The sequence below is a fragment of the Aphelocoma coerulescens genome, chromosome 21 (genome assembly GCF_041296385.1).
Source record: "Aphelocoma coerulescens isolate FSJ_1873_10779 chromosome 21, UR_Acoe_1.0, whole genome shotgun sequence".
Lineage (NCBI taxonomy): Eukaryota > Metazoa > Chordata > Aves > Passeriformes > Corvidae > Aphelocoma > Aphelocoma coerulescens.
Window position 1 is genome coordinate 827,436 of NC_091034.1, and position 15,093 is coordinate 842,528.

The 15,093-nt window shown below is 60.3% G+C and overlaps 1 protein-coding gene across 1 annotated transcript; it reads right to left on the reverse strand.

Annotated features, from left to right (window-relative positions):
* Positions 1 to 2,936: 2,936 nt before the first annotated feature.
* ZBTB17 (zinc finger and BTB domain containing 17) lies at positions 2,937 to 15,043 on the reverse strand. The gene is made up of 17 exons (XM_069035082.1): positions 14,947 to 15,043; positions 13,589 to 13,687; positions 13,017 to 13,128; positions 11,138 to 11,344; positions 10,788 to 10,976; positions 10,364 to 10,525; positions 10,169 to 10,285; positions 9,565 to 9,803; positions 9,329 to 9,471; positions 8,551 to 8,851; positions 6,497 to 6,584; positions 5,910 to 6,026; positions 5,709 to 5,829; positions 5,437 to 5,567; positions 5,143 to 5,358; positions 4,283 to 4,372; positions 2,937 to 3,322 (listed from the first exon to the last, which is right to left on the reverse strand). Exons 2-17 carry the CDS (start codon positions 13,592 to 13,594, stop codon positions 3,048 to 3,050), a joined length of 2,514 nt encoding a protein of 837 aa, XP_068891183.1. The 5' UTR covers positions 13,595 to 13,687; positions 14,947 to 15,043; the 3' UTR covers positions 2,937 to 3,047.
* Positions 15,044 to 15,093: the final 50 nt, after the last annotated feature.

Below are 15,093 nucleotides of genomic sequence, written 5' to 3' on the forward strand. Positions count from 1 at the left end.
AGCTGGACACTCCCTCCACCCATGAGCATAAATGCCCCAAAAATGCACTTTTTGTCCCCAAGGCCGCTCTCGAAAACCAGCGATTTCACACCCCCGCCCCGCCCCCCTCACACCCCCCTCACACCCCCGCCCCGCCCCCACCCCCCTGGCACAGGGTCCGGCCCCTCCCAGCCCCAGCTCTGTCCAGCTCTGTCCATCCTCGGGTCTGGAACCACCATCAGGCCTCAGCTGCCCCCCAGCCCCCAGCGCTCCGGGGTGGGAGATGGACATGGGCATGGACAGATGGACAGATGGACACAGGGCTGGGGGCGGGGCGGGGGTGTGAGGGGGGTGTGAGGGGGGCGGGGCGGGGGTGTGAAATCGCTGGTTTTCGAGAGCGGCCTTGGGGACAAAAAGTGCATTTTTGGGGCATTTATGCTCATGGGTGGGGGGAGCATCTGGCTGGATGGGTGTCTGTCCAGCTGCACGTACAGTGTCCACATGTCCAGCTGGACATACAATGTCGAAGTGTCCGGCTGCACGTACAATGTCCAAGTGTCCAGCTGGACGTACAGTGTCCATGTGTCCAGCTGGACGTACAGTGTCCAAGTGTCCAGCTGGATGGGTGTCTGTCCGGCTGCACGTACAATGTCCAAGTGTCCAGCTGGACGTACAGTGTCCATGTGTCCAGCTGGACGTACAGTGTCCATGTGTCCGGCTGGACGTACAGTGTCCAAGTGTCCAGCTGGATGTACAAAGTCCGGCTGGGCGTGCGACTGTCCGATTGTCCGTGCAATGGTCCCTCTGTCTGCCTGTGAAGGCTGCTGTCCATGTGTCCATCTGTACAACTGTCCGTGTGTCCAGCTGGACGCGCAGCCCCTGCCCTGGGCCCCAGTGCCTGCTGGGTAACGGGGCTGGGATGGACACACGGACACGCGTGGGGATGGTTGGATGGGGCACAGACACACGGACAGTTGCACGTCCGGCCGGACACACGGACAGTTGCACGTCCAACTGGACACAGGTGGCTGCAGGTCCTGCTGGACACACAAAGAGGGGCCTGGACTGATGGACACACGGACAGCTGTACGTCCAGCTGGACACACGGATGGCTGTGGGGATGGATGGACAAGGAGCTGGACAGACCGACGGGAGCAGGTTCAGCTGGGAATGGGCATGGTGGATGTGTCCGATGGACAGAACAGGGCAGTGTCCAGCTGGACACATGGACACTGTACGTCCAGCTGGACAGATGGACACTGTACGTCCAGCCGGACACATGGACACTGTACGTCCAGCCGGACAGACACCCATCCAGCTGGACACTTTCCTCCTCCACCCATGAGCATAAATGCCCCAAAAATGCACTTTTTGTCCCCAAGGCCCCTCTCGAAAACCAGCGATTTCACACCCCCGCCCCACCCCCCTCACACCCCCCTCACACCCCCGCCCCGCCCCCAGCCCTGTGTCCATCTGTCCATCTGTCCATGCCCATGTCCATCTCCCACCCCGGAGCGCTGGGGGCTGGGGGGCAGCTGAGGCCTGGTGGTGGTTCCAGACCCGAGGATGGACAGAGCTGGACAGAGCTGGGGCTGGGAGGGGCCGGACCCTGTGCCAGGGGGGTGGGGGCGGGGCGGGGGTGTGAGGGGGGTGTGAGGGGGGCGGGGCGGGGGTGTGAAATCGCTGGTTTTCGAGAGGGGCCTTGGGGACAAAAAGTGCATTTTTGGGGCATTTATGCTCATGGGTGAAGGAAAGTGTCCAGCTGGGTGGGAGTCTGTCCATCTGTCCAGCTGCACGTACAGTGTCCGTCTGTCTGGCTGCATGTGCAATGTCCGTGTGTCCAGTTGGACGTACAATGTCCAACTGTCCATCCGGATGTGCAGCTGTCCAGCTGTCCGTGCAATGGTCCCTCTGGCTGTGAATGTATCCAGCCATGTGTCCATCCATAGAGCTGTCCAGGTGTCCGGCTGGACACCTCCCTGCGTCCATCCCTGTGTCCATCCATCCATCTGTCCATTCATCCAGCTGAACGTCCAACCATCCACAGCCCTGTCCATGTGTCCAGCTGGACAGCACAGCCTGTCCTGGATCCTCCAACCCCCCCCAGGCTGGGGAACAGGGATGAGGACAGCTAGACACATGGATGGTGGCACAGGTGGGCACATGGGTGGACAGAGCATGTCCAGGTGTCCAACTGGACATCAAACTGTGTGTCTGGCCCGATGGTCACCTGTCCATGTGTCTCTACCACTGTCCAACCATCCATGGAGCTTTCCATGTGTCCAGATGGACCTGCAGCCATCTGTGTGTCCATCTCCCCTGGCTGGACATGCCCCTGTTGCTGTGTCCATGTGTGTCCTCCTTCCCTCCCTGCCCTGGGGAGCTGGGGGGACTCTGAGGGGACAGAGCAGGGGGTGAGTGTCCAGCTGGACACACGGACAGGGGCACATTTTGGGGGTCCTGCAGCCCCAGCAGTGGGGGGGACAAGGCCAGAGCCAGCACTGCCCCCCAGGTTCGCCCACAGCCGGTGGGAGACAGGGACAGACAGGGATGGACACGCAGCCCCTGGGACCCCCAGCCCCGTTCCCAGCTGCAGGGCCTGAGGGTCCCTCGTGGATGTGCCCCGGGTGGGGCAGGACCAGCTCCCACCCCCCACCTCCAGCCAGCAGCACGTTATGTTCTGTTTTTACCCCAAAACAGGGGCAGCTCCCCTCTGTCCACCCCTCCCTCGGTGGGGGAGCAGTGGGTGAGGGTCTTCCTGGGCCCAAAAGTCCCCATCCGCTGCTCTGGGTGCGGTTGAAAACCTTAAAGCCCTTTTTTTTTACCTTTATCATCTCATTTATCCCTCCTTTATCACCTCACACTCTCCTCAGTAACTGGAATATTTCGATCCCCCCCCACCGCCCCAAAACATCCCCTGGGGGATCCCCAGCGCGTCCCCCCCCTCCGCGAGCACCAACCCTTACAAAATACTGCAATTTATTCCATCTCTTTCCTTCCAGAAATACACTTTTTACACCATTTCCGAGCTGTCTCTTAAATAAAGGCTGGGCCGGGGCGGGGCGGGGTCACTCGGGGGGCGGGGGCGGCCCCTCGGCCGGGGGGGCCGGGGCCGGGGCCGGCTCGGCGGGGCCGTCGCGGGGCCGGAACAGGAGCTCCCCGGCGGGGATGACCTGCTCTGCCGGCCAGCCCGCGGCCCCGTAGGGCTGGTAAAAGTCCGGCTCGGCCTGGAACATGACGAGCGCCTGGGCCGTGTGGATGCGCACGTGCTGCGCCAGGCTGCTGGCGTCCAGGAACTTCTCCCCGCAGGAGTCGCAGGCGTAAAGGATCTGCGTGTTGGGGTCTGCGGGGGGAGAAACACACACACAAAAAATGGGGCAGGCGCTGGGGGGGAGCGGCGGGCCCGCGCCGGTATTCCCGGTATTCCCAGAGGCGCTGGGGGGTGGGATAGGAGGAATCAGCCCGGTATTTCCAGAGGTGCTGGCGGGTGGGATGGGAGGAGCCAGCCCGGTATTCCCGGTATTCCCAGAGGTGCTGGCAGGTGGGATGGGAGGAGCCAGCCTGGTATTCCCGGAGGTGCTGGGGGTGGGATGGGAGGAGCCAGCAAGGTCTTCCCAGTATTCCCCAGAGGTGCTGGGGAGTGGGATAGGAGGAACCAGCCTGGTATTCCCAGAAGTGCTGGGGGGGTGGGACGGGAGGAGCCAGCCCGGTATTCCCGGTATTCTCAGAGGCGCTGGGGGGTGGGATGCGAGGAGCCAGCCCGGTATTCCCGGAGGTGCTGGGGGGGGGGGGGGGGTGGGATGCAAGGAGCCAGCCCGGTATTCCCAGTATTCCCAGAGGTGCAGGGGGGTGGGATAGGAGGAACCAGCCTGGTATTCCCAGAAGTGCTGAGGGGGTGGGGTGGGAGGAGCCAGCCCGGTATTCCCGGTGGTGCTGGGGGGTGGGATGGGAGGGGCCAGCCCGGTATTCCCGGTATTCCCAGAGGTGCTGGCAGGTGGGATGGGAGGGGCCAGCCCGGTATTCCCGGTATTCCCGGTGGTGCTGGGGGGTGGGATGGGAGGGGCCAGCCCGGTATTCCCGGTATTCCCAGAGGTGCTGGCAGGTGGGATGGGAGGGGCCAGCCCGGTATTCCCGGTATTCCCAGAGGTGCTGGCAGGTGGGATGGGAGGAGCCAGCCTGGTATTCCCGGTATTCCCAGAGGTGCTGGCAGGTGGGATGGGAGGGGCCAGCCCGGTATTCCCGGTATTCCCAGAGGTGCTGGCGGGTGGGATGGGAGGAGCCAGCCTGGTATTCCCGGTCTCACCTGCCTCCTGCACCTGCTTCACCGCTTTGGTGATCTCGGCTTTAAGTGCTTCGGTCTCGTCCGCCGTCACCGCGGCCGCCACGGGCACCACTGCGGGGACAAGGGGGCACGGGGACATTTGGGGAGGACAGGGACATTGGGGGGGCCAGCTGGGCAGGAATTCCGCCCCAAACCATGGACCCTGCCCAGAGCAGAGGCTGGGAGCAGCTCCAGTGGGATGTGAGGCTGCCCAGACTCGGGTGCTGCACCCTTGGATGAACCTGCAGTGCCTTTGGAGGGCTCCAGGACCTGCACCCAAACTGCCCCCCATAAATCAATCTCCCTTTTGGGGTGGCTCCTGGGCCCCTCGAACTGCACCTCATGGATAAACCTCCCTTCCAGGACAGCCCCAAGGCACCCAAGCTGCTCCCCAGGGATAAATCTTCCCTCTGGAAGGGCTCCTGGGACCCCTAGGCTGCCCCCCATGGAAAAATCTCATTTTTGGGGTGTCTCTTGGAACCACAAGCTGCTCCTTGGAGACCCACCCCCCTTTTAGGACAGTCCTGCGATGCCCAAGCTGCATCCCATGGATAAGTTTCCCTTTTAGGGTGGCTCCTGGGACCTCCAAGCTGCACCCCATGGATAAACCTCCCTTTCAGGACACCACTAAGACCCCCAAGCTGCATTCCCATGGGTGTGTTTCCCTTTTGGGATGACTCCTGAGACCCCTAAGCTGCACCCCCATAAATGAATCTCCCTCTGGGAACAACTCTGGGACCAGCCAGCTGCACCCCACCACTAAATTTCCCTTCTGGCTGGCTCCCAAGCTGCTCCCTATGGATGAACTCCCTTTGGGAACACCCAGGGGCCCCCCAGCTCACCCGTGAGCTGCGTGACAGCGGTGGCAGCCAGCGCCTCGGTGGCCAGTGTCACCATGTCATCGGACGCCACTGTGACGATGTTGACCTCGTCGCCCTCCTCGGGCTCCAGGATCTTGATGCCGGCCTTGCCCTGGTGCACGGTCTTCACGTGCGAGCGCAGGTTGTCCACGCGGTTGAAGCCGCGCCCGCACTTGTCACACAGGAACGGCTTCTCCCCTGGCAAGAGGACAGGGAATGAGGGGTGGGTCGGGGGGCGATGCCCGGGGGCGGGGGAGGATTTTGGGAGGTACCCACCGGTGTGGATGATGATGTGCTTGGACAGGTCACCCACGTTGACGAAGGCTTTGTTGCAGACGGTGCATTTGTGGGGCCGGATGTTGTCGTGGTGGCGGATGTGGTTGGCCAGCTGGCTCGACTGGACAAACCTTCGGGGATGACACCACGGTCACCACAGCCCGTGGTAACACCCTGGCACCTCCACCCAGCTGCAGAGGGCGAGTGGAGGTGCCCCGATATTCCAACACCACAGAAGTGCCCTTCCTGAAATTCCCAAGGGGAATCCTCACCTCTTCCCACAGCGCTCGCACACGTAGGGCTTCTCCCCGGTGTGCTGGCGCACGTGGGCGATGAGGGAGCTCGCCTGGGTGAAGGCTTTCCCGCAGATCAAGCACTGGCACGGCTTCTCTCCTGGGTAAACACAGGGAGAGGGTGGGTGGGGAGCACGGGGGGAAGGAGAACCCCTCGGGGAGGCGGGAGCGGATCCGTACCGGTGTGGATGCGGACGTGGCGCTGGAGCGCGCCGGGGTCGGCGAACTGGCGCTGGCAGTGCACGCACACGTACGGCTTCTCCCCGCTGTGGATCCGCAGGTGCCGCTTCAGGTTACCTGGGAGCAGGGCAGGCTGAAGGACGCCGGAGCCTCCTCCCCCTTTTCCTCCTTCCCAGCACCCCAGAAGCTCCCTCGGGAAAGCCTGTTGCTACTCAGGGAGCAGGGACTGCACAGGGATCAAGGGAAGTCGCGTGGACCTTGCCTGGGATCAGGCAATAACGTGGAAGGGGGGGACAAGCACCCAGTGTTTGAGGGGATCAAGAGACTCCACTGGGATCATCCCAACCCCCTGGCTCTGCAGCAGGTTGGGAGAAGATGGGAGGAGACATCTCCATCTCCAAAATTTGCATGAGGAGCTCCTTTTCAGGGTGTGGCTCCATGGGGAAAACCAGGGATTCATGCAGCACAATCATAGCACTGTAAACCCGGGATGAAATCCTTCCTCTGGCTCTGATCCAGCCCCAGAACACTCCCTGCCCCTGCCAAACCATCCAACCCCCGTCACTTAGCCCCCATCCCCATGTTACCTGAGGTGGTGAACTGCTTCCCGCATTCCCGGCACTTCAGGGGCCCATCTGCGATGTGGATCTTCAGGTGAGCCTTCAAATTCCCCACCTGGGGATGGAGAACGGGATGGAGAGAGCCCCAAACCACCCCATCTCCCTTTGGAGCAACCCCAATCCCCATGGATCCCTTCTGGAGTGGCCTCTGGGACCCCCAAGCTCTACCTCATGGATAAACCACCCTCTCCAAACTCCCAAGACCCTCGAACTGCATCCCATGGATAATCCACCCTTTCAGGCCCCCTCTGGGACCCCCAACTACACCTCAGGGATACACCACCACCCCAGGACAGCTCTGGGAGCCCCGAACTGCACCCCATGAACAAACCTCCCTTCCAGGACCGCTCTGGGAGCCCTGAACTGCACCCCATGAACAAACCTCCCTTCCAGGACCGCTCTGGGAGCCCCGAACTGCACCCCATGAACAAACCTCCCTTCCAGGACAGCTCTGGGAGCCCTGAACTGCACCCCATGAACAAACCTCCCTTCCAGGACTGCTCTGGGAGCCCTGAACTGCACCCCATGAACAAACCTCCCTTCCAGGACAGCTCTGGGAGCCCTGAACTGCACCCCACGGACAAACCTCCCTTCCAGGACCGCTCTGGGAGCCCCGAACTGCACCCCATGAACAAACCTCCCTTCCAGGACCGCTCTGGGAGCCCTGAACTGCACCCCACGGACAAACCTCCCTTCCAGGACCGCTCTGGGAGCCCTGAACTGCACCCCATGAACAAACCTCCCTTCCAGGACCGCTCTGGGAGCCCCGAACTGCACCCCATGAACAAACCTCCCTTCCAGGACCGCTCTGGGAGCCCCGAACTGCACCCCATGAACAAACCTCCCTTCCAGGACAGCTCTGGGAGCCCCGAACTGCACCCCATGAACAAACCTCCCTTCCAGGACCGCTCTGGGAGCCCCGAACTGCACCCCATGAACAAACCTCCCTTCCAGGACCGCTCTGGGAGCCCTGAACTGCACCCCATGAACAAACCTCCCTTCCAGGACCGCTCTGGGAGCCCTGAACTGCACCCCATGAACAAACCTCCCTTCCAGGACCGCTCTGGGAGCCCCGAACTGCACCCCATGAACAAACCTCCCTTCCAGGACCGCTCTGGGAGCCCTGAACTGCACCCCATGAACAAACCTCCCTTCCAGGACCGCTCTGGGAGCCCTGAACTGCACCCCATGAACAAACCTCCCTTCCAGGACCGCTCTGGGAGCCCCGAACTGCACCCCATGAACAAACCTCCCTTCCAGGACCGCTCTGGGAGCCCCGAACTGCACCCCATGAACAAACCTCCCTTCCAGGACCGCTCTGGGAGCCCCGAACTGCACCCCATGAACAAACCTCCCTTCCAGGACCGCTCTGGGAGCCCTGAACTGCACCCCATGAACAAACCTCCCTTCCAGGACCGCTCTGGGAGCCCCGAACTGCACCCCATGAACAAACCTCCCTTCCAGGACCGCTCTGGGAGCCCCGAACTGCACCCCATGAACAAACCTCCCTTCCAGGACCGCTCTGGGAGCCCCGAACTGCACCCCATGAACAAACCTCCCTTCCAGGACTGCTCTGGGAGCCCCGAACTGCACCCCATGAACAAACCTCCCTTCCAGGACCGCTCTGGGAGCCCCGAACTGCACCCCATGAACAAACCTCCCTTCCAGGACCGCTCTGGGAGCCCCGAACTGCACCCCATGAACAAACCTCCCTTCCAGGACCGCTCTGGGAGCCCTGAACTGCACCCCATGAACAAACCTCCCTTCCAGGACTGCTCTGGGAGCCCTGAACTGCACCCCATGAACAAACCTCCCTTCCAGGACCGCTCTGGGAGCCCCGAACTGCACCCCATGAACAAACCTCCCTTCCAGGACTGCTCTGGGAGCCCCGAACTGCACCCCATGAACAAACCTCCCTTCCAGGACTGCTCTGGGAGCCCTGAACTGCACCCCATGAACAAACCTCCCTTCCAGGACCGCTCTGGCCCAGCTCCCGCTCTTTTCCCCGCTCCCCACCGCACCTGGTTGAACTTCTTGTCGCAGTGGGGACACTTGTGCTCCTTGTCGGTGTCGTGCGTCTCCAGGTGGCGCATCTTGGAGGTGGGGTCGGAGAAGGAGCGCCCGCAGTAGTCGCACTGGTAGGGCTTCTCGCCGCTGTGCACCAGCTGGTGCCGCTTCAGGTTGCCCGAGGTGGTGAAGAGCTTCCCGCAGTCCTCGCAGCGGTAGCGGGCCTCGCCCGTGTGCCGCTTCTTGTGCAGGTTCAGGAGGCTGATGAGTCGGTAGCTCTTCCCGCACTCCTCGCAGCCGTACGGCTTCAGCGGGCTGGGACGAGGTGGGAATGTCACACCCAGCACTGGCGTCTCCCCGCCCCAGCCTGAGCGTCACCCCCCCAGCCAGACCCACAGGAATCACAGAATGGCTGGGGTTGGGAGGGACCTTCAAGCTCATCCTGTTCCACCACACCCCACCTGCCACTTAGACCAGGTTGCTCCAAGCCCCCCATCCAACCCCAAACCCTTCCAGGGATGGGGAGTCCATGAAACAACACAAAAGGCAAGAACAATTTGGACAACGCTCTCAGACCCAGGACGGGATTCTGATGGTGTCTGTGCAGGGCCAGGAGTTGGGCTCGATCCTTGTGGGTCCCTTCCAACTCAGGATTATTGTGACTCTGTGACATGGGCAGAAAGACAAATCTCCTCCCGGATATCCCAACACACCAGTGGATTTCCAAAGGATTTGACCATTCCCAGCAAACCCCACGTTTTTCAGGCACCTCTCCCTGGTTCCACCATGTACCTGTGCGTCTTCTCGTGGGCCTTGCAGGCAGCCGGGTCGGAGAAGGCCTTGTTGCACTCCCTGCAGGAGAAGGGCTTCTCTCCGGTGTGGATACGGATGTGCCGCTTGAAGTTCCCGGTGTGGGTGAACTCCTTCCCGCAGTCCTAGGGATGGAGGGATGGGCACTGTCACCCCCGGTGTCCTTGAGGCACCCGGTGGCACCCGGAGGTGCTGCCCAGGAGCCCAGCTGGCCTCACCTCGCACTTGTGTGTGACGGAGCCGTAGGCCTTGGACTCGGTGCGGTCGCTGTAGGTGCCGGAGCGCAGCAGGCGCGGCTCCCCCGCATTCTCCTGCCCGGAATCTGTGCTTCCCGACTCATTATCCTCAGCGTTCTCCCCGTTTTCCAGCTGGGCTGGCTCCTCCTCAGGGATTTTACCCTCATCTTCCTCCTCCACTGTCATCTCCCCCTCTTCCTCCTTCCTTTCTGGCTTCATCTCTGCAGGATGGTAGAAAATGGGGATGCTCAGGTTTGTGAGCAGCAGCAGAGGCACAAAATCCACCTGTATTTCCTAACCTAAGGAGACTGGGATTAGGCTTCCCCTGTCCCCAGAATCACAGAAACATTTGAGTTGGAAGGGAGGTGAAAGCTCATCCATCATCACCTTTGCCTGGAATCACTTTGAATTTGCAGGTGATTAGCCCTAAATTCCAAAAGCCTGTGCAGGCAGAGGAGAATTTCCCAATTCTCCTCGCTATGCTCCATGAAAACTGCTCCCAGAGGATCTGCGCCTCACAAAACTCACACAAAAATGCAGGATCAAGCTCTGCCCAGCTTTGTCCCAGCCCTGCTCGCCAACACACCTCCTGTCCCGGCGGTGTCCGAGGCCGCGGGGCTGCCGCTGCCCACTGCGCTCTCCGACGGCTGCGGGAGCCCGGGAATGTTGGCCTTGGGATCCTCCTGGATGGCAGCGTCTGTCCCTGTGAGCACCGGAGTGTCAGGACAGGGTGTGCTGGGGGTGACAGCAGGATCCAGGGTGTCACCCCTTGGTGGCTCACCTTCCAGGCCAGCCGGCCGCTCCGCAGGCGCCTCGGGCTGTGCCGTGGCCTCCGGCTTCTCCTCCTTCCCCTCGGCTTTGGGAACAGCTGCTTTGTCTTTGTCAGGCTCCCCCGGAGCCTCTGCCACCGATGTCTTGTCATCGGCCGTCACCTTGTCGGCCCCTGCGAGGGAAGAGGCAAAGCCGTCCAGCTGCTGCTGCCAGAAGGATTCCCAAATCCCACAAAATTCAGGGAAGCAGCGGTTTTTCAACTGCTGGTGGTGCCCAAGGGGATCAAACCCCATTCAGGCGCACCAGATGTACCCAGGAAATGGGTTTGGAAGGTAGCCCAAGGAGCATTAAATGGATAAATCTTGGACTGGATGAAGCATAAGGGGGTAAATCTTGACTTTCCCTGGGTGAGGGAAAGCCAGGAGGGTACATACCAATCTCAGGGGGCTGCTGGCTCATCCCAGGGGGATTTTCTGGGGGCACAGAGAGGGATTTGAGCGCGTTGCAAGCACTGACGATCTCCTGCATCTGCAGGAAACCTGCCACGGCCAGCACGTCCTCCACGTTGTCGGGGCTCAAGCTCAGCTTAGCCGTGTACATGAACTCCAGAACCTGGCCCAGGCCTGCAGGGGAGGTGACACAACCACAAATGAGCCCTCGCCCCTCACTCTTTCATTCTGAAACGCTTAAAATAACAAGCTGAAGAGCCTCCCTTGAAGCCTGGGCAAGGAATTGTGTTTTTTAAGGAGCTGGGAGGGATCCTGGATAAAACCTGCAGGCCTACCTGCGGCGTTGCTGATGTCCAGGTGCACCACGTCCTTCTGGTCCACGAAGAGCATGCGGAAGTAGTCGCTGCAGGCGGCCAGCACGGCCTTGTGGGCCTTGAAGTCGATGCCATCCACCACGAAGGTGCAGTCGCAGAGCAGCCCCAGCTGCCGCTGCTGGTTCAGCTGCTCCAGCACTTGTTGGCTGTGCTGCGGGAAATCCATGGCTGTGGGGAGGGAAAAAAAACCCGGGGTGGGGGATGAGGTGGGTGGTGAAACCACTGAAGGGGTCGTGGAGGAGGAGAGATCACAAAACACGAGCTGACTGTCCTTGTGGTTAAAAAAATGGCCCAGAAAGGTGAATTTCAGCTCTTCTCCTGGCTAAATCCAACCCTGAACCCTCTCCTAGAAGAGCCACGACTCCAACACAGGGCTGGAAGGAGCCGATGGAACAGCCGCGATGGTTTTTAGCCACCCTGACAGCATTTAGAACACAGCTATCGCTCCTCAGCTGGTCCAAGCAGCGAGCAGGAGCCTTGTCACCTCTGCAGACACAAGTCCCTCCTCTGTATCACGGCTCCTGCCAAGGCCACAGCATGGAAGTGTTCAGCCAAACCTTCCAGCTCCTGCTCGTTCCAGCTACCGAGGAATTTCTGTATTTTATTGTGTGTTTGGAGGGGGTTCTCCACGCTTGGAGCATGGCTTTGCCTGAGGAATGCTGCAAATCACTGGAAACCTGGCAAAACCCCAATTTTCCAGCAGGTCCTTGTCAGCAAAGTGCCACACTGTGGATTTTCTCCTGAGCTGCATCTGTAGGGTGGATGAAGGGTTTTCACTTGGCTTTGTCTCCCAACAGTGATTCCTGTGCTGAAGGGATTGTTTCAAGGGATCAGCAAGGAGAGAGGAGAAAGGAAGCACGGACTATCCAGTTATTGTTCAAGCAGGAAGTCCCCAGAGCTCTGGATGCTGAAGCAGGAAGGTTATGGCTGGGGAAACACTCCTGGATTCCATTCTCAGTGTCTCGGAAAGTTTCCAGCCCATGGAAGTTGTTTTTCCACTTCACCACCTCTTAAATCAGGAGTTTCCAGTCAGGAAAAAGTGAGAGGTTTGGATCCACAACACCAGGCACTTCCAGTTCCTGTCCCTTCCTCTGCATCAGTGGTCAGAGGGAGCCTCCTCCTGTCAGCTGTGGGTGCCAGCAACACTCGGGGAAAGATCTTCCTCCCAGGGATTCATTCAGCTTCCAAAGTCATTCCCAGTGTGGATGAGAGGCCACGACCTCTCTGACAGCATCGGATCATGCACAGAGAGAGGAAGTTCTCCATTTTGTCGTTGCAATGAACTCCCTGCCCTGGCTTTCCCCAGCTCTCCAAACTCCCCCCAGTCCCAAAATACATCCCCGACAGACAGGAAAAATACTGCATAGCACGGCCCGGTGTGGTTTCCAAAGCTCTGGAAAAAAGGGGGAGCATTTTCCCAGCAGGATAAACAAGGCTGTGTTCCATGCTCAGAGAGCTCTGCGCAGCAGGACCTGAGGAATCATGACAGTTTGATCCACTAAAAGGGTATTTTTGGGAATTTGTGGGAGGCACTTTGCATCTGAACGATGATTTTTAACGTTCCAGGATTGGACTTGTCTCAGCTTTGCTCCCCAGGTTTGAGAAGGGAGTAAAAATCCAGGAAACTCAACTCCTCCCCAAAACCTTCCTATTTTCTGTAGTCTCCTCCGTAACGTCGTGTTCCGGCTCCCTCGGAAGCACAGCAGGGAGAGGCTTGGAGGAGCTCTCTACACCCACACCCAGCAGCCAATGTCACCTTTATCCACTAAAATCCCTGACTCCAAGGTTTAAAAATCCCAAACACCTGGACCCAGCCCCCAGGACTGGTGCCTGAGCTCACCCCTGTGCTGCGAGGAGCGGAGATATCCAGAGGATTGAGGGCCAGAGGGTTGTGTCTCCCCTCCAGAGGTTTCCCCTTTCCAGGCGTTCAGATCAGTCTCTACGCTGCCATCCTGGGAAAAATGGGATGAAAAACTCCATTTTAAACCTCCAGTTTTGGGTGCTGAAGGCACCAAGGTACAAAATTGCCAATGCAGGACCGGGCACCCCCTGATTTCCCCTCGGGAGAGACGATTCCTCTCCCGACCTCTCTCCGACGCGGCTGTTGAGTCTCTCATTATCCAATTAAGCATGGAAAAGTTCATTATGAGCCCACCCACGCCCACCACGCAGATAAATACAGCAGCTGCAGTCCCAGGGAGCTTCCCACGCGAGCTCTGTTAAGCGCTCTCGCTAATTAGCGACATCACCTCTCCCTTTCCCTGCCACATGAACATCTACCTATTAAAAACCCCCAAACCTCGCTAAATTGGGAAAAAAACAGTGATTTAAACATCGCTTTTCAAGGCTGTCACCACCCAGCCATCCATGCTGGGAAGATGAAAGGGAAGAGGGGGGTTGTTTCCTACCCACCGTCATCTCCCTCCTCGTGCGTCAGCTCGGGGAACAACGCGGCCCCAACCCTCGCTGCCTCTGCCCGGAGGGGTCTGTCCTCATTTCCAGGGATGGATCCTGCAACGTTTTCCATGAAAAAAAATAAAGTTTAGAGCTGATCTGAGTGGAGCAGCTCCACGGAATAATGGCTACCATGGAATAGGGAAGGGCTCAGGCGCTTCTGGTCAGAAGCGGAACGTGAGCTATGAGAAGGGAAATAATCACAGAGAGGAAAAAATGGGATGAAAAGGAAATAAAATGAGAAAGACACGAGGAGAGGGACATTCTGGACGCCCCACAGGGAACAGATATCCTGAAGACCCCTTGGTTATTTGGATTTCAGGCTTAGGGATGTGCTGGTGCTGCTCTGGACACCGAGACATCACCTGAGCCTGAGATCGGCCCTGAAATCCCTTCTGTGTCTGCAGCGCCCAGAGATGACAAACCCTTGTCTCCTCGGGGAAAAACAACCTTTGGAATGCTGGCTGAGGGCTGGAATCCCGGGAGAAGCCTCTGATGCAGAAACGAAACTCAGGAAACGCGGCTGCTCCGGGAATTGTGTCACCCGCGCCCGCCCGCAGAGGGCACGGACAGCCAGGAGGGACTGTCACCTCGCCAAAAACGCCAGAATAAGGGAAAAAATCCGTGTTTTCCTTGCGGCTTTCCCCGTCCCTGAGGTGCGGGGATGTGTCTGGCGCTGGCTCAGGGCTCTGACCCCCATCCCCGCCCTCGGGAGGATCTTTCGGTGGCCTGAGGGGACGGTGATGCCCCACGCCCGGGGGACACCGGGCTTCGTGCACGGCCTCGCCCCGAGTCACCTCACGGCTGGGGGGTCACACAGCGGACACCTGGGGAGGGGGTGTAGCCAAAAGCCCCCCCCCTCAGGACAGCCAGGAGCCTCTCGCTTCCCTCACGACAACCACGAGCCCTTTGCTCCCCTCATGATATCCAGAAGCCCCTCCATTCCCCTCACGACAGCCCCCACTCCCCCACCAACGCCCCGTTCCCCTCATGACAACCAGGAGACCCCCGCTCCCCTCACAGCAGCCAACAAGCCCTGACGATAGCTAGCAGCCCCCCCTTCCTGTCGCGACAAGCCCCGTTCCCCTCACGACAGCCGGCAGCCCCCATTTCCCAAGGCCCGCCAGCAGGACCGCCCCCCCCTCGCAGCCTGCCCTCAAAGAACCGGGGGCCGCGCACCGGGGTGACCCCCAAACCGGCTCCGTTACCCCACAGCCAGCGAGCCGGGCAGCAGACCCCTCCCCTCCCAGCGCCCGTGTTCCACTCAGCCCTGTCCCCAGCCCCTCCAGCGCTCTCCCGGGCCCCCCATGCCGTACCTGCCATGCCGGGCCCGGCGGGGCCTCACCCGCAGCCCGCGGCCCTCACCGTGACACCGACCAGACAAAGGGCGCCGCCATCTTGGCGCCGGGCGGAAGCGGCGTCGCCCTGGCCCGCCCAGCGGCGGCAGCGTCACCGCGCATGCG